The sequence below is a fragment of the Falco biarmicus genome, chromosome 14, assembly GCF_023638135.1.
Source record: "Falco biarmicus isolate bFalBia1 chromosome 14, bFalBia1.pri, whole genome shotgun sequence".
In the NCBI taxonomy this organism is placed as follows: Eukaryota; Metazoa; Chordata; class Aves; order Falconiformes; family Falconidae; genus Falco; species Falco biarmicus.
The window spans coordinates 23,063,137-23,088,910 of NC_079301.1; the positions used below are offsets into that span (position 1 = coordinate 23,063,137).

A 25,774-nucleotide genomic window follows, 5' to 3' on the forward strand; every position below is an offset into this window, starting at 1 on the left:
CAAAGCATGCCTAGTAATATTCCGAAGGTTGACCATCACAAACTGTTCAAATCCACCCTACATCACTAGAAATTATCTGTTCTTAGTTACGCTGAAAGAGCACTTACTAAACAGCACAGCAAGCAGGTGGTGGAATCACCATCCTTGCAGGTGTTTAAAAAAAATGCGTAGATGCCGTGCTTAGGGACATGGTTTAGCAATGGACTTGGCAGTGCTGGGTTAACTGTTGGACCTGATGATCTCAAAGGTCTTTTCCAACCTAAATGATTTTATGATTTTAAGTAGCCTGAGAGGCAGAGAGGGGCATGCTGCATTTCTGGAGGACGCAGACAAAACATGTCACCAGTCTCCAGCACAAGAGCTGGAATCCAGGAGTTACATTAACAATGGCAAGACTGTGACACGAATAACTTTGAACTTGAAGAAAACATTTCCAATTCCAATTTAAAATAAATTCTAAAAAAAAAATAAATAAAAAAGGGGAAGTTACAACTGTGCCAAGTGAAACAACGCAAGCAGTGAGCCAGTACAGAAAGTAATTCAGATTTTAAAAGAGGAATGATCAAGCAGTTTCTTATTTTTCTGTTCAGAATAACTCCTACAATCCCCAAAGATAAATGCTGCAGTCGGCACTGTTCTTAACTGAAATGCCACATCAACACAGAGGCCAGGAACAGAGACCTCTGATCTGTAGAGACAAGAGCTAGCACGAGCTCCAGAGGTAACAATAATCAGTTAGCAAATCTTCCAAGTTAATGAAAAACTGGCTAGCAGCTTTCCTATGTAAATATTAACAGAAGATTTAATTTCATTCCTTGTGATGAACGTTCAGATGCTTTCTGTCGGGAAGTTCCGTATGCAACTGATTTACTTCTGCTGCACTGGGTCCAAAGTTTGCCTCTGAAGTAATTTAAAAGGTCTCAGCCAGCCAGCCTCTGAAAGAAGCCTGACTCCCCAAGAAACGTCTCTCACTTTTTCTAAGTACAGTAGGAAAAAGAAAAGAGGAGGAAGAAAATCTTGCTAGCAGTCCTCAGCATTAACTTCTCTAGTGCCAACAAAGAGCATTCAGCAAAGATGATGTACAGCATGACACACTCCTCTGACCCAGCATTTTGATCAGCTCTGCTTTGAATTTTTTTTTTTTTTTTTTTTTTTTTTTTTTTTTTTTTTTGAGCTTTGTACCAGCAGCAGATCCAGAGCAGTGTCCAGGACAGCTCTAAGTCTCAGTTTTGTATCTGGGTATTTACACAAACACAGCCTCAAAGAATTTAAAAAATAATTCTCATAAATTTCAAAGCAGTGGCAGAGCCATCAACCTCAGTGCAGCCCCTCACACAGCCCTTGCTCCAGGGCCAAAATTTCCTGCTCCAGCGATCTGCCAGGGTTTGTGGGAGGAATTGATACTGATGCTGCAGTGCAGAACCAGGACTCAGTTTCAAATGGAGGTTTGCTCTTACCTGCCAACAACCCAATGAGAAGCATCAACAACCAGCCAGAAAAGGCATCGCTCACGCTGTGTATCAGTGCCCAGGTGGACTCTTTACTTCTACTGGTGATCTAGGGAAGTTTTTTCGAAAAAGAAAACAAACAAAACCAATCCCTTAAGATGTCAATCTATGTTGGTGTAAATGCTCTAAAAACTACATGGGGATGCTGTTAGTGGAAGATTAGCCCCTTATGTTTAAAGTAACAGCTATCGTGGCGTTCTGCTTTGAGGGGCAAGTGAAAAAAGTATCAGGCAGCGGCTGCTGTTACAGCTGGTAAAGTAAATGCAGCTCTGGTTAGATGTACAAGAACTGATCAAAGATACTTCCCTCTTTCCCAGTAAAAAAGAAAACATTCAAGTAATGCTTTCCTCCTAGCTGTCTTCTCCATCAAAACAACCCCAACAAACCAAAGACAAAACTCATCCCTTTATCTTTTAAAGCCATTACTTGTTAGCAATGCCAGGTTACCAATATCCTGATGCCACAAGCAAATCTGAACACTGAAGAAAGCGTGCAAGCACTTTGCCCCCAGCAGTTTATCAATACCGCCTGGTGGGTATTGACACCCACCAACCGTGACAGCAAACAGAAGCTGTCGCCAGCATTTCTTAGTCTCCAGTGACTGTCTCAACACCCGTAATACAAACCCGGCATGGCTTTGAGCAGAAGAGACTCTGCCAAGCGCTGCTCAGCCAGACATGAGGTGGGACACAGGTTTAATACCAACACAGAGGAACAGTCAGGCTGGGAACCAGGCTATACTGGTGGCACTGGAAGGCGGGACTGGGAGCCATCCGAGACGCCCCAGGAGGGTGAGCTTCTCAGGGGCGCTGGTCCCGTCTGCCTGCGCCTGGCAGGGACAGCTGAAGCCTGTCAGTCTCACTGCTCCTGACAGGCAGACAAAAGGGTGACAGAACAGCTACTGTGTGCCCTGATCACTCTGGCTGCCTCTCCCAAGGGAAACATTCCAGTACACCACTATTATTTCCCAGATAAAAAGGCACATTGATGCAAATAACTAATACTAAATGAGGAATAAATAAAGTAAGAACACTTTCTGCCTGAACAAGCATAATCTGTTTTTTTCTCTGGATTTTTGTCTTTCAAATGCCATACTAGAACTGCTACTGAATCAAGGCAGGGGTTGGGGTGGGTGCCAAAATTATTTCCTTTATATTTCTGTTTTTGGACCAACCCTACATCTCTTTGGCCAGCAGTAACTTCTGCCTTGACCCAATTTCAACTTCTTTCAATAAATACAGACATGGTCTTTTTATACAAGCATCTCTGCAGACAGGAAATAGATTGTCCTGTTCCACACTGATGGGCATCATCTTTGTATACATGCATGTGCGCATGGGGGCATATGTGTGAGATGGTTTTTGGGTTTGTACTCTTAATCCACAGACAGGAATAGTTTTTTGGGCAAGAGGTAGTGAAGGCACGCAGCCCTTAATTGGGTCTGTACTAGCCTAAGTTTAGGCATTTTTCTATATTGTATGTACTCACAACACAGAGCAGGGACTGTGTTCAGTTTGTGCACCATTATTGAGACCCAAGTTGTTTTGTAAGGCTCAGGAAAAAAAGAAAAAAAATAATCGAAGAATATTTTGGCAAGCAAATAGACAAGTTGAGTTCAGTCATCACCCTACAAGACTTCTGCCGGCAAGGGTTTCTTGTAAATCAGGAGCATGCTGGGGACAGTGGTACTTTATTTAAAGCATCCCTTGCTTTCCAAGCAGATTCCTTTAATTGCAGAGTGCACTGAAGTCCTGGGAACAAATTCTGAATGAATTGCACGTAGTTTTCTCAAACACGCAGCACAAAAAAATTCCAGTAGAAAGAACATCATTCACAAGTGCAATTGCATGAGCAGAAAAAGAGCCTGTTTCTTTATCAATAAAGATCTTTAGTAAATCTTTAGCAATGTAATTCTTCCAGATAACGCATGCACCTTACATGAGTAGGACTGCAAGTTTTGCTATGCTTCAGTCTCCAGCAAATTTAACATGACCTAAGAAACTGTGCCATTAAGGCATTTAAGACATGCACCAGAAATCCACTGAAGCTTTTTTTAAATAAAAAAAAATAATTCAAAACCTTCAGAAGAGAAGCAGCAATTGATAAACTGCAACACGTTCAGTTTAGTGTTCCTTTTCCTCAAACTAAAGTTCCTGTGGAGAGGCTCTCTGTTCCTATCCCAAGGGCAATCCTTCCGTCCCAGCTGTGTCTCTAGTGTGCCTCCCTAGCCTAGCAATCAGAACTGAGATTAGCTCCAGCAGGTTAATTATTCTGTCTTCTATGCCAGCAAGGAGTAGTAGGAAATTTTACCTCTCTGTGCCTGTCCCGGTCCCTGGACTTCTCTCGCACCCAATCTATAGTGTTAAAATCTTCATAGGTGCCCACACCAGGAAGAGGTTCCTCCAGGAAATCCATCATTGTGCTTGTGCCATTCATCCCTCCTCCATTATATGAGGAAAATCCTGGTGGAGGAGGAAGGGGGAAAATTGAGCATTTCTTAGTTTTCCCCCTTTTTAGAAAAAAAACCCAACCAACAAACATACATCACCAAAACACTAACTTAGGGGGAAAACCACAGATTTCAGTGGAAGCTGAGAACTAATGAGCTCTTCCTTGAGCTAAATAGTGCAAGCAAGCCTCCTAGGGATGACCTGGGCAGCACAGGGATGTCCTTCCCCAGCTTCAGCAGTTCTCGTAGAGATGAGGTCATTCCTGGAACTGTTCAGGAACCAAAGTAAATCAACACCAGCATCTAGATATTAACTTCTCCCCTAAATCCAGGACTTGCCATGATATTTTGCCACTTGAGGAAAGCAGAGGGGAGAGGGAGAGAAGGTGAATATTGAGACCCGCAGCAGAGCTGATCGGAGTCCCAGGTGGATCTAGCAAAGGCAAAAGCAGGAAGGGCTATGGATGGGAGCAGCAGATGGGGCAAGCAAAGCATCTGACCCCCCATCACTGGTGGAGGGGCCAGGAGAGGAGGGCTAGAAAAGCAGAAAGAAAAGCAGTACCAAGTGGGGGCTTGGAAGGTATCAAATCGGGGCTCACAGCCTCAGGAGAAACAAACTCAGCCAAACCACTTGAACTTCTGTCTAACCTGCTCCAGCCCATGGAAAACAATGCTTAGTGTGGATGTACATTCCCAAAATTTTGGTCACATGACAGTCTCTTCAGTTAGAGGCACAGACTGAGGGTGTGAGGCAGGGTCATGCAGGAGCCTACAGAAAACTGTTAACCTACAGCACAACGAGGGCTGGCCAGGTCCATCTGAAGGCCACGCTCCCTAGCAAAGCCTCCAAAGCATCATTCCCCCTGCTTCCACCATCCTCCTCCAAGAAAATAAAATCCATTAATCACAGAATCATTGAATGATTTAGGTTGAAAGGTACCTTTAAAGATCATCTAGTCCAACCTCCTCTAGTCCTGAACCCCAGTGTAGAAAATGGGTCAGATCTACTGAATTAATGTTCTCTCCATGTCCCCAGGAGCCCAGTTTACAGCCAGTTCCCAGCCGAGCTGATGTTCAGCCCCTGCCTCCTTCCAGTCCATCTGTCTGCTGTGCTAGCTCCCCACTGCAGCACCCAGTTGCACTCCAGGACCCCAAAGGAGCAGGTGGCTGAGCAGCAGAGCTCAGCCTGCCCTTGTGGCATCTGAAGCAGAAGCCTTGGACCCCAGTGGATGTTACCTGTCCTGCAAAATAGGCATTTAAAACTCCTCCACTTGGAAAACTTCCACAAATCTGTTCCTGTTTTCATGTAGTCCTAGAACAAAACATTGAGCATCTTTGATCTGAAAAGATGGTTTAAAACCCCCATTCATGTAACACTGATTCCTTGGGCTCCTTTAAAAACAGGTTTTCTAAAGCCCCTTACAAGCAGTTTGAGGAAGGTGTTGAAATGCATTGAGGGAAAAACATAACAAAAGGTCTTTTAAACCTTATCCAAGGAAATAAAGCCATTTTCTTGACAGATTAATTGACATGGAACAAGTTTTTTCTGTGCAATTCAGCCCCAGCTTCATTCCTTTGCTTGTGCAAGCACTGAGACTCCTGCTCCAAGTCAACACCACCAGAATCCTTCAGTAATTACTCCATGTATTTTTCTTTTAAGCCACTGAATACTCAAAGGGCAAAAATTATCCAGGTTACTCCAAGAAACAAATTTCAGTAGAGGTGAAAGGTGCCCTGCAGTCTATTACCCACTATGCAAAAGCATCCTCAGAACACATACGTCACACTACCTTACACGCTGAATACTAGTTCTGAAACTCCCTTAAGAAGCACTTCATGCTACTGTCACTCCCAGAGGTGCCCTCAACAGCCCTAGCACTTCCTAAACGGAGATTACACCTTCTACAGGCTATCTGGGTTTTGGGGTTTTTTTCCACTTCTCAAAGCACACTGAAGGGAAATCACCATTACAAAAGCTCACGAATCAGAGAGGGCTGCTGAGAGCTGCTAGCTGACAGTCTCCTCCTTTGCAGGACCTGAGCAGCTCTGCACATCAGCCTTCCCATGCTGACACAGCCAAGACCCAAACCAAGCTCAGGTGAAGACCTCCTTTTCTGTTATAAGCAAACTGGAGTCAGTTTTCTAAATTGAGCCCAGCTGATTACAAACGCCTATTCTGGAGTTGTCTGATACCCACCAAGCTACACAAACATCTTTAGCAGACTTGGTCGCCACTATTTGTACTTTGACAGCTCTACAAGAAGCCAGCAGTGACCTACCAGACTAGCTGCTGTGCACAATCCTTCCGTTTAAGAAATGGAGGAGGAAAGGATGTGACCAGTGTACGTGAAGGAGGGAAGGATGCAACTGATAACCCCTCTTTTTGCACCTGCAGCCTGCCTCTACTTTCAGCGTCTGGGAAGGTAACACAACAGTGAGACACAGTCGCTGTACTCCGCATTTGGAGGGGGCAGAGAATGGAGCTGTGCAACAAGCTGTAAAGCAGTAGGGTGTTGCACAGATGAACTCCCTGACATCCCAGCTCTGAAGACCATTTTAAAATAATAGTCTTGTACAACACATATTGCTGGTTGGAAAAAGGAGAAGAGTAAGGTGCTGCCAGCCAGCTCACATGCAAGTCGAGCAGTCTCAGTAAGCGGTTGCCAGCCAGCAACAAACCAAAGAGAAGTGGATACAGAAGATATACCAGAAGGCAGTAAGAGACCGAAGTCCTCTGTAGCCCATTTCTCACCTGAGTTGCAAACCCCAGCCTTACATAATCACCCATCAATGAGATCAGGGTCATTCCTTGCTCACTCTTCTGGAATAACTGCCCAGACCAGCAAGTTTTAGCTGTCCTGGGAACACACTCCCAGCTCAGAGCTGCCACAGAGCAACATGAACAAGACCTCAAGGGCACACACTGCCCCACAATGCAAGAGGGGCTGCAGGTCTTGTCATCCTCAGCAATACCCTGATATACAGCACCAAAATCCCACAGGTACCAACCCGCATGATCCCATCTGTACCACAACCACGGGATCTCGTGATGAGGCCAAGCACAGAAGGAATGGTCTGACTTGACTTACACACTCAGGACCAGCCAGGTGCAGTTTGGAGACTGATCCTGCTCTCCAGACACCGACCCGTCCAGCCCAGCCTGCCGCCCCTGCAGCAGCAGGGTTTGTGTTAGGAAACCAGAACCCCAAGGTCTCCAGCCATGCACAGCACTTTCACAGCAGCAGATAAGCTGTCCATTTGGCAGAAGACAATAAAAAAAGCGTTCTTTTTTCCCAAATATAAGATGGCTGACAGCCATAAATATTTATCAAGATCCTATTTCCTGCCTCAGCTTGTTGCAAATCAAGGATTCTAGGATAACCAGATAGGAATAAAGGAAGAAAATGAGCTCAATAATGCCTTGCCAAAACACAATCAAGATGATTGTACAGATCTCTAAATCAGTATTTAACACCTACAGGCAGCAAGTTAAATGCAACTCTGTTAAGAGAAGCACAGTTCATTTTGAAAACACAGATTTGTTAGCATTTTGATCACCTCTTCTCCCCAAAATGGGTTAATGCTCCACTTCAGAGAGTCTGCCTGGCTTGGAGGAAAAAAAAAAAAAAAAAAAAAAAAAAGCCTTGCTCGTTAAAGCTACAGGCATCTGTCTGTCATTTGCAACACAGTACACCCCCAGGATTTGGTTAATTGTCCTGCCCGTACAGCAAGACAACAGCACCAGCACCTGGAAGAGGTCTGCCTGCACGCTGCTTCCCTTGCTCCAGCAAATCTGGAGCAAGAAGGGTTTTGCAGACAAAAGGAAGCCTGGCAGCGAACAACCAACCATGACACGGCACAAACCCCGCAGACCACCCCGGCTGTCGCCCTGCCCAGCCACCCCTCCACCCCAGCAGCTCCAGAGCCACCACCGTCGCAACACGCGCCCGCAGCCAGACACGGTCCCCCCCGCCCCCCCGGGGGGGGTGTCTCCTCACCCTGGCTCAGCCGCTCCTCCGCCCGCGGGGGCACCCCGGGGACCCGGCGGCCCCATGGCAGCGCACCGAGGGCCGGCAGCCGCTCCCCTCGCGGCGCCGCTGGCCGCAGCCCGTTCCTCCGCGCCGGGCGAAGCGGGGCCCGCAGCGCCGGGCCCTCCCCGCACCCCGCGTGTCGTCACCCGGCGTCACGCGCCGGCCGCTGCAGCAGCCGCGGCGCCCCGCTGGAGGGGCCGGCAGGCGAGGCCAGAGCGAGCTGGCTGCACCCAGCGACCGGGACTGCCGGCGCGCCCGGAACGGAGGCTGCGCCTCGGAGCTGCTCAGGCAGCACGTTTTATCTGGCAAAATATATTCCCCGGGAGTAAAATCTGCCCCTTTGCTGCGCAGCACGGCCTCGGTATTGCAGGCAGCCGAAGCTGACTGAGCAAGGGCTTTAGGATGGAGAACAACTTGATGCCGATGCAGTTTGCCCTCATAAGCGCTACAAGTCGGGCAGGTTAAGGCTGTGTGCCCAGACCTCCAGATCCCCTTCACCCTGACACGCCAACCCCAAAGATACGGCAAACTCCACACTGGGCCACCTCCCCCACAGTCTGTCAGTGGAGGGACGCCCCAGACTCGAGCACCCAGGTAACCATGCCAGACCAGGGATGCTCTGGTACATGCTCTGCTCTGCAGCCGCATGTTTTCAAAGGTCTGGACCAAGTCAAGCATCGCCACAGGAAAACATGCATTTAGCAATGGAGTTTCCTGACGGTGGCGGGTCAGTTACAGATGTACCAAAATAAACCCTTTTTCCACCAAGCTGACATTTTGCTTGCTAAATAGCTGATAGCAATGCTCCTTACTCGCTGTCTTTCCAGGAGGCAGGCAGGCAGGCACTGGAATTTTCTTGTCCTCTCTGCACAGGCAATACTTCAGAGCACTCTCCCCAACCCCCCAGGGCCCCAGGAGCACTCTTTATCTTGCCGTTCAATATACATAAGAGCTCAAAGGGGTTGATGATTAAGTTCTTCTGGCTTCAATTTGCTAGCGATAGCTTGTCATTTAAACGTCGTCTGGCAAGTCTGAAACACTACACCCTAGCAAGCGTTGACTTTGGTCTCACCTGATATGCTGGCTGGAGGCTGCTGGGTTTCTGTCTGCAGGTCAAGGAGGAAGGCTGGTGAAGAACCAAACCAAGGGAGATATCTGCCAGCTCAGGGATTGATCTCAAGGGTTGGCCATTCAGCACTTTAACGGGTGGGTCAATTAGTCTAACCTGCCAGAGGTGCAGCAGTTTAGTGAAATCCCCTGGCTAGCAAACCAAGCAAAGGTATTTAATCCTTCAAGAGCAGCAGCCAGCTGGGCATCCCCAATATTGCAGCTAGCTACACTGCATGGAGCAAGTGTGTCTGGAGAGCATAGACAAGGACAAGGCTAGCGGATAAAAACAAAAACCCGTATGACACCCAAGCTTCAATAAACCCTGCTGCACCTTTGGGCATTATTTGCTACCGTTGCAATTCTCAATTCTAGCCCTTAGAGATCAAAAAGAAAAAACCTTCTTAAAACCTACAGCAAAAAGGAGACTTTCCAGTCCCGGAAACATTTTTATGTCTTCTTGTAAAAGAAGCGGGGAACACAGTCCTGCCTTTGCTCCCTGCAATTTAAAGCACATCCAGAGACTGCCATGATCCCAGGCATCACATTTTGTTCCTCCCGAGCCCAGTGTCTGCCTCACCGCTGCAAAAAGCGGAGAAAGGGTCACTAAAGAAAAGCACAAAATAAGTCAGCATCACTGCCTAACTTATACACCCAACCAGAACTACTTTGACCTGTTCAGAGAAAACCATTTTTATTTTAATAGTTGCAGAAAGGGATATCAAGGAATGAGAAATCAGTACAACTTACCTCATAACGAACTACTTGACACAAGCAACCCCTTGTCTAGGGGATCTTACAGCTGTTCCAATAGATTTTGCTAAAGGAATCAGGCCTTGTAAATTTTGTATTTCTCCCAAAAAATAAAAAAAATCAACAGGACTGAGACATAATCTAACTGACCATGTATTTGTGTATCCATGAAATTTTGGGCAGAATTTTCTTTAGAAGGTCTTAAGCAAATTAAGCTCTTGGCGAGTAACAGGGAAAGTTTTCCCACAGAAAAGCAACTGGCTAAAGATGCAGGATTTTTAAGGGATAAATTCCTATGTTTTCAAAACAGGAGGAAGGTGACAGTGGAATCCCATTCATTTCTGCTTGTACTAACTATTCAACATATTTCTAAGTGATCTGGAGAAGTGGTGGCTACAGTTACAGTAACATGTGCTGTGTAACCAGCATCTCTTCGGCTGGCTTCGAAGGACTACAGCTGGGCTACAAGAGAGCAGAAGAAAGTCAATGCCAAAGCAAGGCATACAGGGAGGAGGAAAAGACAGCAGCTGCAAACAATGTCATGCTTAAAGTGTGTCCAACTTAAAAATTCAGGTGCCTATGGATAATGCTCTGCAAGCCACTGATCAATACTTGACAGCAGTCAACAAAGAAATTTGTTTTGTTTTTTAAACCCCTTAAACTAAGAAGCAGAAAAGACTTAGTGCTGTACCAATGCACTTTGAACATCACGCATAGTTCTGGTCACCTTTACTGTGGCACAGAAAGGAGGCAATGCCAATAAGACAAGACAACTTCTGGGAAGCATGACTGTATCCTTAAAAAGACTGCGCCACCCTATCAACCCTTCGGCAAAGATTAAAATCTACACTTTGACAACATTTTTGAGAAAGCGCTACTAAGATTCACTGGCTGCCGGCTGTAACACCGCTACCTTAGTACCAAGACTACAAGGAAAACTAGAAAAGTATCAGGGGATTTTATTAAAAAGTCAAGTCTGATTCCCAAGCACAACTTAACAGTGTATGTGTGTGTGTGGAAATAAATTAAATCGAGGAAAGTCTTATCTGTCACTTTTGTTGGCAAAATGCTTAAGTCCAAACCAGAGAAGATAAGAGAGAATGCACTACTCTCTGAATTTTCAGTAACACACAACAGCGGAGTAGCAACCCTGAAACATCACTGCACTCCATTTCAAACCATTTTGACTGAAACAAGCTTGAAGCATTCAGCACATCTACATTTTGGCTCAAGCTCTTGAAGAGCTCCAGCCTTTGGGAAGCAGGTGCATTCTTGCAAGTACCAATTAGGAACAAAGTTTCATAGTCAGTCTAGATCTTAGGGGAAGGTATTTTTCAACACAAGCACGCTGCGCTCCAGGCAGCAGGCAAGGCTGGCTCCCACTGGAGACCTGACACAGCACGAAAGTGCTGTCACTCATTAGTCAGGGATGCGTAAGGGAAGCACGGAGCAGCACTGGCTGCCAAACGCACTCCAGATTTACAAGTCTACCAAGCAGCAGGGTGATGTTTCCTCCTCTGGTCACTTGACAGGATCTATAAGCTCCAGTTGTGGCTGGTTTTTCAATCTGAGATGCTACCAGTCTTGTGGGAGAATTTGACAGTCTTGGAGAAGGCGGTAAGGGAGGGCCAGGTTCTGGTTGCAAAAGGATATCATTAATGCACTTCCGTCTGACAACACACCAGACAGCAAAAACAGCAAGTCCCAGCCAGAGGTTTGCAGCCGGCTCCACCACAGAAGAACCTCAGTTACCACCTTTCGAGCTCCAGTTAAGCCTGTACCACCACATCTTCAGGTTGCATGACTGGCACCCAAGCATTTGCCAGCAAACATTTCGTGAAGTCAACAGGGGAAATTTGTAGAGTGAACTGAAACCAGTATTTGGGCAAGCAACTCTTTCCCCTTTTAGATTTTTCTCTTTTATTTCTGTGTCAACCCCTCTGCTCCACACTTGAGCATCCTGCTGACAGAAGTGCCTCTTTCAGGGGAGCTGCTCCTCTGCCACCCGGTTCAGGGCAGCCCCCCCGATGCACCGCTGCCACCATTGCTCCACGCCGCACATGCCAGCAGGGCAGACCCCCACTTTTTTCATGTACATAGCCACAGGTCCTCAAACACCCTGAGCAGAGATGGGAAAAGCCTATTTAAGCAAGGAGGGAAACAACCAAGTGCTGTTGCAGGCCAGCAGCAAAACTAAACTCAGCTTGAGCTACCCACCGCTGCTTCTAAGCTCCACAGAATAATAATTTCCTTACAAGATGTTAAAGAATTCAGCTGCTTCTCTCTAAATATTAAACATGAGCACACATTTAACTTCGGACAGCTGATACCCTAACGGCTATAGAAAAAGCAGTTCTCACCAGCTGGTAAAACAACATGAATTTACAATTCCATTACCAACATGCACAATGTGTGTGCTTCTATGTACCTAATTCTGCAGACACTAGTAATTAATCAATCTTCAGAAGTAAATTGGGCCACAAGCCATTATTTCAAGCTCTGCATGAGGAGTTTTGAAGTGGACTCCCAGACGTGCCCAGTTCTAAAAGTCACTTCTACCGCCAGGTCAGGCTGGAGCGAGCACACTGCCCGATGTCAGCACCACAGCCCACCCTGACATAGCAGCCACTCTGTTTCACATTAGATGGAACCTAGCAAACACCACAGTCTGGGCATAAATCCTGTACACATCCTCTTTGTGCACAGACAGAGTTTTTTTAACCATAAACCAATGCCTATCACTCAGACTTAGTGCAACGACCACAAAAACAGCGATACTTCCTCCACTTCAGCCTGAAAGTGGTGAGAGGGCCCAAGCCAAGTAGAAAACAATCGCATGCTCCCTATAGGATCTCCCGCAGCATTAGAGCTGATGGTTTCAGCTACTGACAGGTGACATTTGAGGAAGTCTGACTTCATTTGCACTACCTAGAAGCAGACCACATAGCTGAGAAGCAAACCAGAAGGATTTCTTTTTATTTTTTGCCCTACAGTAAACTGGGGTAGGGGACAAGCAGCATAAGGTGACTTATAGGAAGTCATGGCAACTTGCAGTATGCTGCCCAAAATGACATATTTTTGCTTTTAAACTAACTTACGATAATTCCCAGAAGACAAAAATCAGACAGATCTTGCTTGTCCAGTGCCAAAGTCACTGCAGCAAATCGGCAAAACCGTGCACAGACATCTCTCCCCCACTAATTTCAGAACTTTAGGCTCAGACTAGAGGAGGCAGCAACAGACTGTCCCTGGACAGACGACTGGTAGCAGGAGAGGCACCTCAGGCTGTGTGCGAGCTTAGCACCAAACCCTTTTGTGTTGTTCCATTTTGAGATTCTCTACACAACGGAAAATCTCTAAAATTATAGGTAAAGATGAAGGGAAGGGAAGGGAAGGAGAAAGTCTCTACTTTATCACAAACCCCTAGGAATTGCTTTGCACTGTCATCCTTGCCTGTTGCATTGATGATACCTCCCTCCCTCATGGCAAAGCCAGCTCTTCCCTATGGCAGCTATTTTGGAAAACTCCAGAAAGGACTATCCAGAAACCCTAAAAGTGAAGCAGTGGAAGCGGATATGCTACGTTTAACAGCAAAGTAACGACACAGACTGCGAAGAGAGCAGTCTTCCCCCCTGACAGGTTACTGGATGCACACAGCCTGAGATCAGGCAGCTCAGTTGCTAGAGACAGACAAGCAGTGCCTCTCCACCACAACAAAGCCACTCACATGCTTCTTGCTACTGCCATTTATTTTAAGGACATTTTCTACTTTGCACAGAACACACACCACCCACCAGCCTCCATTACAAAACAACACTGGAAGCCAAATGTGGCACATCAGCAAGCGTTCAGCTGTTCTGCTGAAGTCTATTCAGGGATGCAATGCTGTGCAGAATCCTGCAAGCTATTCACATTGGTGCTGTGAAATGCAAGACCCATCCTAGGCAGAGACCAGTGGGACCCACTCAGAAAATATTAACATGAAATCCTAACAAAAGCCATTACAAAAAACTGAAAGCAGAAAGATGCATGGGTATTACCTCCCATCTCCCTGTCGAGTGGTGGGTCATCGTCTGCCATGGAGAAGTCCAGAGAGGCTCCTGCTATTTCCAGCATATCTTCATCACTAGTGCTGCTCTGGAAACTCCCCCGTCGATAGCCTTTCTGATCCATGGCCAGAGCTTCCAAACCTGAGAGCGAAAGGAAATTTTTTAGAGCACAAGTATGAAGATGAAAACTCATTTTCTAAGCCAACTGTACTGATGCCTGCACTTGACACTTTGTCCTAAAGACCAGGAGGCCACACTGCTCTTCCCTTGCGAAGGAGAAATGCAGCAAAACCGCCTGAAGTTCAGGCCAAAACTGGATGCTTACAATTCCAAGTAAATCTCTTGCACTAGATTTCATATTGCCACATGCCAGAAACAAGCACTGGGTCCCAGTATGACATCTGAACTCAACAGGAAAGACAAACAGACACGACAGCAATAAGGTGCCCAAGTTCTTAAAAAAGAACAAGTGTTGAAAACTTTGTGTGGCCAAGCCAAGCCCCACAGAGGAAAATCCTTCTGTAATCAGGGATCCTACACACACGCACTCTCTACTCCTTAGTCCACTGCCTGCTGGAAAAGGACTCAAACTGGGTTTTGAATTATTGGCTGCCAGCCACAAGACGAGCTTGATCAAGGCTATGAGACACACAAACTACAAGCAACTACCCCAAAACCAAGGAACAGCCCCATCTCAGCTGCCCATAGCTCAGGTGCACTGTCCCAGTTCACCCACTACCACTGCCTGTGCTCCAGTGATCCAACTACGACCTCTAACACAAGAGCAGTCCAAATGCCTCAGATAATGTTTTTCTCTATAGAAAGCCAATTATATTTCTATGTTATTGGTCTAAAAAGCCTCTCAAAGCACTTCTATTTTCCCCTTTCTATTTCCCACGAGGACTGTGAATCAATTTCTATCTGCTGATCACTACCAGACAGAGCAATCGGAAATCCACTCTAACAGCAGGCAGAAAATGACTCGGGTCAACACCATGTTCGACAAGGCAGGTGCCATCCACTGATGTATTTTTAAAATAATCTCCATGTGTGCTTTCAACAGGTTTGCAATTACTTCTTTTTCTTCTTTTTTTGGTCCTTTCACCTCCCATGATATCCTTGCATTTGCTGCTAAAGCACTGTGCAAACCGATCATGGAGGAAGGATCCTCACAGCAGAGATGCAGCTATGATGCTCTCCAGATGTGCCAAGTTCACCTACCTGCCCTTCTCCAAAACACAGGCAACTACCAAAACAATCCAAGTGAATGATGATTCTTATCCACCCACACATGAAGCTGCAAAATGCAATCTGGAAGAGTGCTACTAAACTTCATAAATTATCTGAAGTACCCTTGACTTGCTGCCAGACCTAGCCATCTCAAGGAGCTGCCCATACCAGACCACAATATAAAACCCATCATCTCTCCTCCTCTTCTCCAGGATGGCAGGAACTACAAAAGCACAAGCTCTGAAAGCATAAAAATAAACTGAACTGAAAGAAAATATCGAGGTCTCAGCCTCAAAAATAGCTCTTACAACCTGAAAGCAGGGATCTTTTCATCTTAACAAGAAGATAGGCTGTGTTTGCTTTTCTCTTGCAAACATACGTATTTTTCAAGAGAATTAGAGGAACCAAATATGCAGCTCAGCCTTATTTCAGGAAGGGAAAAAGCCAGCCAGCACTTGCAAACAGTACGAATTACACACACTGCAGAAAACACTTCCTATTACAAAAAAAAAAAAAAAAAAAAAAGAGCCACACCACACAAAAAAACCCTCAACCTTGGCATTTTACAAAGTGATGCACTGGGCTCTTCCATGAGCCTTACTCTGTGGAGCAAATGTTTCTTAACTTTTAAGCTCTGTTTACTCATTAAACTAGTGCAGAACACACCAGTAAAGAAAGCGCTGAGCACTGGCCAAGGGGAACCGGGTGCTTCAGGAAGGCGCGTGAGCTGCTGCACGCCACCCTGCCAGCAGCGATGCTTTTAGCACGCTCTGAAAGCACAAAGACTGCGTGGGCTGCAGTCCTCCATCAGCATGCAGGGAGGACTGAAGGCAGGAGAAACTGAGGAGTACAAAGCAATTATTTGCCAACTAACCATAAAAATAACTAAATTTCATTAGTGCTGTAGTGCACTTCCACTAAGCTGCTTCCAGGGAGCACAGTGGATGCCAGCTCCCAGCCCTTGAGGCTGGGACAACCCCTTCACCCTGGCAAAGAACTGAAGAAACTCTGCTCGTGTCTCACAGGGCCTGTCTGCAGCATAATATGGTTTTATAGGTATTTTACAGTAAGACTCATGTGTGTGTATATGTGGGAGGGGAGGTTTAAAATACGTTTGCATTCACATTTTTGCTTTGCACAAAAAGTGTAAATTCATAGCCCTGCCAGTCTGTTCCTCAGCCAACATGACACTGCCAGCACAGGCAGCCAACAAGTCCCTGTTTGAAGAGCAGAAACTGGAGCAATGTTACCTCCTGGCCCCCCAACCCATCCCTAAGTTTGTTCTCATTTACAGTTTTAAAAACCAAAACCAAAGCAACAAGCACAGTACCCTCCAGTCACAGAAGAGACCAGGTAACACCCAGCATGTACGCAGCACAAAAAGGACACAGATGATGGTAATTCTGCACTTGCTTCTCCCCCAAGTCCTACAGCAATCTCTGGAGACACGGGTTTAAGTCCCTTTTTCTAACAAGAACGCTCCCTCTATGGGCGAGCAATGCCTTTCCAGGTTAAACTATGAGCACAAAGAGAAAAAAAAAAAAAAAAAAAGACTGTTCCCATGCTTATCTATGTTGTTAATTTACCACAATACATCAGGCAACAGCTGCTCCTTTCCTACCAGGCCACAGGTGCCGCCCAGACCATCCCCGCAGCAGGCGTACGTACCAAAGGGCTCCTGATGCACCCAACGCTTTCCGGGGGGAGAAGCCATCATCCTCCAGTTGCTCCCATTCACCTCCTCTGCCTGTCTCTGTCCCTGCTCGTCTTTCCCATCGCAGCCAGGCAAAGGGAAGCAACGAAGCAAAACCCGACCCAGGGGTCGGCCCCGACGGCTGGGAGTGACTCAGATGACAGCACTCACAACCAGGAAGCCAGAGCACCCGGCTGCCAGCCTGCCCAGCAAACCCAGCCCAGCCTCTGCCGCGACGCCGGCTGCAGCCCTCAAAGCCCTTTTCAGTCAGCACCAGACGTTGCAGCTCCTCATGCTTCGACATCACCAGTACACCCAGCAAATCTGCTCCCCCAGCCGCAGCACCCGGCCTCGTGCCAGCATAGTCACCCCTTCCTTGCTGTAAGGAGTGGGACCAGCAAGCCATGGCACTGGTGAGCTCCGGCACTGCCACCACCACCCCGCACCGAGCCCTGGGCGAGCAAGGCATGGGCTCAGACCAGCCCTTCCAGCGTGCAGCTTCAACGCTTTCCAAGACAGAGCGCAGTAAAAGTTCCCACAGCATTTTTGTCCCCGCCGGCAGATGGGAGGCTTGGCTGCGGCTCCACCAGCACCACAAGGACATTGCACCAGAATGGGACTTCAAAACAGGCAAGGAGCATCCCTGACCTGCTGCCTTCACGAGTCCTGCCTGCTGCGGGGGAAGGAGCGAGCTTACCACCTAGCGACTGTTCCATGTGAAAACCCAAGGTCACAGGACTGCCTTCCCCCCACCCCGCAAGATCAGCAAATCTAAGCGGTACTTTGGTAGTTCAGGACACTTCTTCCTCCCTGTCCCCACAGCATCTCTTCACAGGAGCAGGCACATCCCCTCCCATGATTACCAGTGGTATTACCACGATTTCAGTGGCACAGAAATAAGAAAAAAAAAAAAAATAGAGTAAGCCAATTGTAACTGAAAAACCAAAGGAAAGGAGAGAAAAATATATCATTTAGCTGTTATGTCAATGCTCCTGGCACCTAGCTGGGAGCTAGCAGAGCAGGGCTTTCCTGCAGCATCCTCATCCAGAGGCTCACAGTGCCATTAAAAAAAACAAACAAACATTTCCAGAGCAGAGGGGGTTACTCCACAACAGAGAAATTTCAGTCTACTGTAAACTAAGTGAGGTGGTTTGGATTTTGCTGTATTCCGGCCCACGACACATGTAATCCTACCAGGCCCAGGCTTGATGTGCAGAATTCAAGTGGACGGCACAAGGGCTGGACACTGACCTTAATCAAGGAGGAAAAAAAACCCCCAACCACCACACAACACCAAAAAAACCCAAACCACCCCCAAAAAAACCCCAACTGTCTGTAATTTCTTCTTTAACGGCTCAAAATCAAACCAACGTGCATTCAAAACTGGAGGCAGCAACCTCGGAGGAGCTCCATGTGTGCTGCTCGTGCTTCCCCCAGCTACACATACTGATGAAAAGGCAACGCCGGGCAGCAGCTCCCGATGAAGGCAGGGTACAGCGGAGGTGACTGTGAAGGCCTGCTGTAACACACAGCCTCCCAGCCGTACAGGATGACTGGAACCGAGAAGCCCTGTACACAGCTGCAGTGCCAAATCAAATACCCCAGGGAGAAGGGCAAGACCTGTCATTATACAGTGACTAAAAAGCCGAATGACTTGCAGCAGGAGGATTTGGGGCACCCGAGGTGCTGCCACACCAGGCTGCCCCGCCGAGCCCCTCGTCAGCACTCGGAGCACATGAGAGGGATTTTACCACCACTGTACAAAGTACAAACAGCACAAGGCAAGAGGAACTCTCCACTTTTAAGTATTTCCTGGCAAGAATAGCATCCTTTGAGGCCTAGAAGGTCTGCCCTCATGTGAAAACAAATCAGGGTTCAGATCCCAGCGGAACCCTTAAAAGTATAATTTCATAGCTGTAAAGAAGCGACTATGCTTTTCCAAGCCATTCCTTTCTCGTTCCCTGTGCCATCTGAAGTGACTACAAGCAATCTCGCCTTCTGCACAGATGAAGCTACAGAAACAGGTGAGCTGAGAACAGAGGGTGTTGTGGTTTTTACACCATCCAAGTTCCCTTCAGGTGCAGTATGTGGCATACAAGTATCTTCAAAGGAAAATGAATGTCGCTGTTCCCAATGGCCTGGTTTCACAAACAGCACATAAATCACTTAAGGGTTTAGTGGCTCAATTAATTATCAACGTGCCTTTTGCATTTTAAGCATATGATCATGAAAGCATTTATTTACCTACTTGCCCTGCTTGCAGACAGCTGCTTCATTCTTGAGCATCAGTCCACTTCTCCCGCTCCCCTCCTCTCCCCATCGGAGAGGGCAGCTCCCTTCCTGGGGTGCCCGAGGAGTCAGCACTGGAGCAGGAGCCTGGAGAAGCCCTTTTGGCCTGCAGCAAGCAGCTTGGAGCGACGACAGGGAGTGGTCCCAGTGCAAGGCTGACTAGAGCAGCAGGGATCTGCCGCTCCACCCCACAGCTCCACAAAGCATCTCCTCCTCAGCAGCCACTTGATCAAAGGCAAACAAACACCAGGCGAGCTGTTTGCGTTAGGTAAGGACTGTATGGCTGGACTGAAACAATAGATGGTTTTAGAGAAACTGGGAAACCTACCAACACAAGCTGAACACAAACACTTGAATTGTTTTAGTGCTTGTTTAGGGTTCTTTTGTTCTTCTTTGGCACATGCTCACACGGGCCCCAGGCAAATGATATTCCATGTTCCAGTCTGACATCCTTCCAGCAAGGTAACGCACACCATCATGTTTCACCAGGTAACACCACATCGCAGCGTACGAATCCTGCGATGTTTCCTTGGCACTTTTGTATGTCAGGCTGATACAGCATGTTAATGGACTCACCACCACAGGATGCTCATTCATTGACAGACACAGACACTTAGAGCTGAGGTCCTTAAGTCTGCATTAGTATCACCTCTTCATGAATAATTCGTCATTCCACATAGCTTAAGCCACTCAGCCCTGCAAAGTGGAAAACTCAAGTGGAGGCAAAACATCAATCACCGCTGATTTCATCTTCAGCTCATGAGTAACTGCACTTGGCTTCTGAATAAAACCTTGTTTCTGGAAGTGTTGCTAATAGAATCGCATATACTTGCCAGGAAAAGCGTATCTCCAGAAGCAAGATGTTCCAGTGTTTTATTTATTAGATTAGCAATGACCCACAATCATCCACCGCTGATTAAAGAAATGGTTTAGCTGCTGCAGATGCTTTACATAAAAGGGATTTCTAAAAATAATAAGAAAAAAAAGCAGCAGCCCATTTCTCCTGCTTTACCAGGAATTTCCACAGCTCACCTCAGGGAAGCAAAACATACTCATATGGCACACTGCAGGAAAGCTCCTTGGGTTTGTCACAAAGGCAGCTCAGGGCAGATTTTTTTGGGTTTGTTTTCCTGGAGGAGGAAGAGGAAAGAGGCCTTCAGCTGCATGCTCTCTTTCCTGGAATTTTCCACACAATACACATGAAAACACTTAACACCTACAATGCAAGAAGTCTTAATGGCTTTGAACTGTTCAGGTCACTGAAGAAATCACAATTTATTTCCAGCAGATCCAATGAGAACAGGGTGCTGTGTCTTGTGAAGATAAAGACCTCATTACTCAGATCATAATCAAGCGAGTGCTGAGCTGTTCCATCCCCACTTCTAATTTACAACTACATTTCCCCATCGGTACCTGGAAGGCATACACCTCAGTAAAGGCCTTGTACAACTTTCCAAAACTAATATTTTTGAGGCAAGTTTTGACAGCCGTCATAGGCACACACGCTGTGCATGCTGCTCCCAGTCCCTGGGTACATGCACAGTGAAACAAAAATCAAGTAGGAACGTGCTTTCCAAGTGCTTTGGGGAGAAAAAAGAACAGCAAGACACAGTGGCATGGGAACTCTGGAAACATCTGGCTTCCCGATGAGAGAACAAAGGCTGAGGATATCCAAAGTGCCTGCCTTGTTAGTGTTACTACAGAGCCTGAGCCAGCCCAGCCGCCACACATGGACCTCATGGGTTGCACAGGAGGCGAGATGGAAAAAAAGCAGAGAGAAGCCAAAGTCCTGGGGAAGATCTGCTCCTGAGAGCCACCCCATGAACAAAAGGCTTTAAGGAAACAGCTGATTCTCACTCCTGCACTGTTCTTTCCTTTCTGACAAAGCCCACTGTCGCATCCTGCGGTACTGACAAGCAGAAAGATATTATGAGCCAAGGTCATGCAGGCAGACCTTAGACCAGGAGCCAACAGCCGCAGGGCTGTATCCCCATCCTGCAAAGCATCTTGTGGTTTCAGCTAAGTAATATTATGTGCTGTGGTGTCTACATCCTTATAGCAGACCTTACAGCAGCCTTCCAATACCTAAAGGGGGCCAACAAGAAAGCTGCAGAGGGACTTTTTACAAAGGCATGTAGTGACAGGACAAGGGGCAATGGCTTTACACTAAACATGGGTTGATTTAGGTTAGGTACAAGGCAGAAGTTCTTCACCATGAGGGTGGTGAGACATTGGCCCAGGCTGCCCAGAGCAGCTGTGGGTGCCCCATCCCTGGCAGTGTCCAAGGCCAGGCTGGACGGGGTTTTGAGCAACCTGGTCCAGAGGAAGGTGTCCCTGCCCACGGCAGGGTTTGGAACTAGATGGTCTTTAATTTTCCTTCCAACCCAAACCGTTCTATCATCCATGAAACAGGAGAAAAGCTTATTTACTTCTTGCAGGAAGTTGTTGGTTTTGAACTACTTGCATGAAGAGTACCTTGGGTCCAGGCTAGCGGCACGGGTAATTCACACTGCACGCGTTCACTCAAAACAGCCCTCTTGGTGAAGAGAAAGAAATTCCAAAAGAACTGCTGTGTTCACGCTCCCCATCCTAAAACCGCACTGGGAGCTTTTCCACTGCCACAGCCATACCCCCAGGCATGACTTGAAGCAGGTACCAACAGAGACGAGCTGCTCTGGCAGCACGAAGTGGCAAGCGCACAACTGCAACCAAAAGCACTGCCAGCCCTGTACAAGACCGGTGCCAGTCCTCCAAAAGCTAAAAGCAGCGTTGTTTAGCACAAGTTCAGCTCAGCTGTCACTGGCAGCATCAGTAAATCACAGCTCACTATTAGAAACTTATTTTCTTTGGTTACTTCCTCTCAGTTATCTGCTGCATCAATTGGCTCCTCCAGGAAACATCATTCTCCCTCCCTCTTCACGGGCGTGCTCCAGTTCTTTGCAATATTAATCACATCAGGTATAGCTAAGGAATTGTGTTAAAACAAGCCAAGTCACATTGAAGAGTCAGCAAACAAGACTGTTTACAACATTACTGGACTTGCCAATTGTTAGGTTGCTAAATCACCTCTGGCAAACCAGGTCCTGTTTTGGATAGGGACAAATTCCCATTAAAAACTTCTTATATTGACATGGGACAGCAACAAGGAAAGCTCTTGCACAGAGAGGAGTTATCAGCAAGTTTCAGTGCCCCAAAGTGATGCACAGACCAGGGGAAGCAAATGCACCAATATCAGGCACCAACACGTACACAGGATTCACGTTTCCTACAAATTCAGCAGGGAAACAGGTTTCTAAGCAGTCACTGGCAAGGCAGTGTTAACTCCCCAGTCAACACAGATCCCTTCTTACCTTCAGGGCCTTTCCTGTTATTTGAAGGGGAATTCAGAAGCAGAAGCAGTCCTACAACTGCTTGCAGGTTGAAAGCAGGTTACATTTCCAACAGATAGCATCTTTTCAGTGTTCTACACCACTACTTCCTAACAGCCAAGAAGCAGTTATTCCTGGTAATTATCAACATGCAACCACAGCTCTCAAACCAACCCACCAACCCCTAAAGCAGTAAACTCCCGTTTAATCATCTTCGTTGATAATTGCCTTTGTTTTTGTTGATACTGCCTTTGTTTTTTCCTACAGTGGACTACAACTACAAGCTGGGTCATACAGGTTCTGGCTGTTGGAAGCAAACAGCTGCGTGGGAGACAGGAACAGACAGGAAAGCCGGTACACCAGCATACTGGAGATGCAGAGCCAGGCATGCCACCCCTGCCTGCAGACACCCAAGGATGACTGTCGGAAGATGCATGCAGCCAGGCTGACCCCGAAGTCCCTCTGAACAGCCATGCTGCTCTTCTCTGGTGGTTTGATTTTTTTTCCCGTTTCGCTTGAGCAGGTATCTGTGACGCTTCAGATAACTGGCTATTCAGAGAGACAGACTATACCTTGGACTTCCCAATACCCACTCCTGTTTCCACAGTTACGTGCTGCTTCTCTCTTCTTCCAGGCTAGACACCTCTGCCTCCGACCCCTGGAGGCATGCCCAACACGAGCCAGCTGGCGTTCAGGAGAGGACCAGCAGCAAGGCCAGCCTGGGTCCTGCACAATCGCCATCCACATTACCAAACAACATTTCGATATGCATCCCTCTTGTGATGCTGACCATGGGCTGCAGACAGATCTCAGGACCAGGCTCATGTCCTAGTCACCCAGCTTTCTCCAGAGGGTTTGCTTTTTTAATCCCCTTGTACAGTATCACCCCTATTGTCGCTTTACTCAATTTTCCAATCAAAGCAGCCTGACTGATGTGTTTACTGGGATGACAGACATTTCAGTGCTTTTCTCCAGCAACCCCTGCCTTTTTTAAGATGCTTCAACATACAGAAACGCAGTAAGTGCCGAGATGCAAGTCAGACCATCTTGCTTTTGCTGGGTTGATTTTTTCTTCTCCTTCTAAACTTTTTGTAATTTCCATTTTAAATTCCAGTTAAAAATCCACAGTCTTAGCTCAGACACCTCTTCCCAAGAGCTTCTTCACAAATGCTTCTCGCTTCTTTTCAGGTTAATGTTTTGACAAAAAGCAGCCTAACTTGAAAATGCAAAACACCAAATTTACAGACTGTTTGTGATTGTGCCATGCAACAGACAGTTAAAGGGATTTTGCTACTGGCTTTTAAGCTTTCTGTATTTTCCAGACTAAATTCAGTTATTTACAGCAGTTTCCATGCTGAAACACAACCAACAGTTTCTCTGCCATTACCACCCTCTTTGGAAATTCACGATGGTGAAAATGGTTGACTAGCACAGTTCTGCATAGGAGTACCAGCTGAGCTAGGGCCTTGTTTTTAAAACATACCTGTGTAGCTGGTAAGCAATGACTCCAAAGTGTCTACAGGCCATTCTCAGTTTAGCAAATCTTCAACAACAGAGCCAGATGTCACTCCATTTATCCAGTCTTCCCAACTCAAGTGGGAAGAGCGTGAAGTGGGATTAACACATGACCCAGCATGAAACAGCCAGAATAGATGCAGGTGGTTTTCATTACGGAGACTGCTTCAGCATTCAGAACAGACCTGACACAGTTTTCATCCAGAAAACATCAAAAACTTGGATGAAGACTCTAAAGCCACCTCCTGCCAAAATCTTTAGTCTTAAAATGGATCACAAGCAAAGCTGTCCTCACAGCCAACTCCTTCCCTAGGGGAGCTCTGGGAAGCAGCATATCTCTGTGGGCCCCGTTTTCGTTAAGGAGGCAGGCTTCTTCTTGGATGGCAGTTTCCAAGGTGAGATGGCCACAGACTGTGCTCAAGGAGCTATGGCCAAAGTCCACACCCACAAGAAGTGGAGTTAGGGGCTCCCAAGACACACGGCAGCGAAGTCACTGAAGCGGCCAAAGGCTGTAGGACCTCCCTCCATCCTCTCCCCATGATGGGATCCACAGGGACCAGTCCCACGACCTGCAGCTTCGGTCCAGCATGGCACAACCTGCAGCAGTTCACAGCAGCGTACCAAGCACAGCACATCCACCCCAAAAGCCAGTGGAAAAATAACCTGGATGCAAGATGAGAAGATCTTAATACAGAACAGTCTTCAAGGCAGTATGAAAAACAGCAGTACTGGCCAAATATGGTTTTTACAAAAAGTGTTCTTTCCACTTTATAGTAGGGAAGCACACAGAGTACACATGCCAGCTTCATTTAAACCCAGACACCCTTCAAGGCTCAGTAGCATTTCCGCAATGAGATTCCTGATATTGTTGTGAGGAGATCCCAGGAACTCATCTAGCAAGAGGCTTGTATTCTCTCCCCCATTCCCAAAAATATATCATTACATGGTCACCCAAGCAGCATAGCTCCTCAAACCTCACTCAGCCAGTGCTCTACAGTCATATTCACCCATGGATGACAGCAGCACCCACAGACACCCAGCACACACACACGGGTCCCCCACACCACACAACACTCCAGACAGTTTCACACGTCACGCAGAACCACTTGCCAGACAGCAGTGTTTTTAAATACTGTTGGGGTAAACACAAAAGGACAAGGCAAATGAGAAAATAAGTCAATTTAATAAAGGTATAGATAATTTTCTACTTCCCAACTAAAACAAGTTACTGCAGCCACAGAACTAGTGTGTTGTAAACTCATTTCCACTTTTCAGGTTAAAAATGTAACTCCTCATAGCCACACACTATTCATACACCATAATCAGTAGCTGTGTGACACTAACACAGAGGATCTTTACTTTTGGATTACATGACTTACAATCATCCTACTCTTTCCACATGTGTTACATTTAGTTATTCTACTGAAATTCAAAAAAGGACAAGATTTTGCTGTTACAGAACTGAAGTCCTTCAGATCTAATGGAGAAAGCTTATGCCCAAAACTGTATCAGACAAAAAAAAAAAAAAAGCCAGATAACTACTGATGAAATATCATCTCTCCTCAAACACCACCACTTTTTTCTTCCCCTTTTCCTTTCATTTTTCTCCCCCTCACCCCCCACCCAATAGTAAGGACCATCATGGCTAAAATATCAAGATTTCAACAAATATTTATAATTATATTTTACAGTCCAGCTTAGTTTCAAGCTTGCATAAAGCTTCAGCTAGAAACCTGTCATTTCATACTCTTCTTAAGTGCCAAGTACTGTATCTCTTCCAGC

The 25,774-nt window shown here is 46.7% G+C and overlaps 1 protein-coding gene across 19 annotated transcripts in view; it reads right to left on the reverse strand.

Moving 5' to 3' along the window:
• LOC130158692 (H(+)/Cl(-) exchange transporter 5) overlaps nucleotides 1–25,774 on the reverse strand; it is a 43,961-nt gene that overhangs the window by 12,535 nt on the left and 5,652 nt on the right. For 9 of the 19 annotated variants that reach the window (XM_056359587.1, XM_056359580.1, XM_056359583.1 and 6 more), the window contains 3 exons: nucleotides 13,889–14,038; nucleotides 3,819–3,973; nucleotides 1,458–1,557 (listed from right to left, as the gene is read on the reverse strand). In XM_056359587.1, the coding sequence (XP_056215562.1) occupies nucleotides 1,458–1,557; nucleotides 3,819–3,973; nucleotides 13,889–14,021 (388 nt within the window). In that variant the 5' untranslated portion in view covers nucleotides 14,022–14,038. Of the gene's footprint in view, nucleotides 1–1,457; nucleotides 1,558–3,818; nucleotides 3,974–7,955; nucleotides 8,107–13,888; nucleotides 14,039–15,438; nucleotides 15,476–16,795; nucleotides 17,009–19,064; nucleotides 19,675–25,774 lie in introns of those variants that run through there. The other 10 variants (XM_056359593.1, XM_056359590.1, XM_056359576.1 and 7 more) reach the window with 9 other exon arrangements.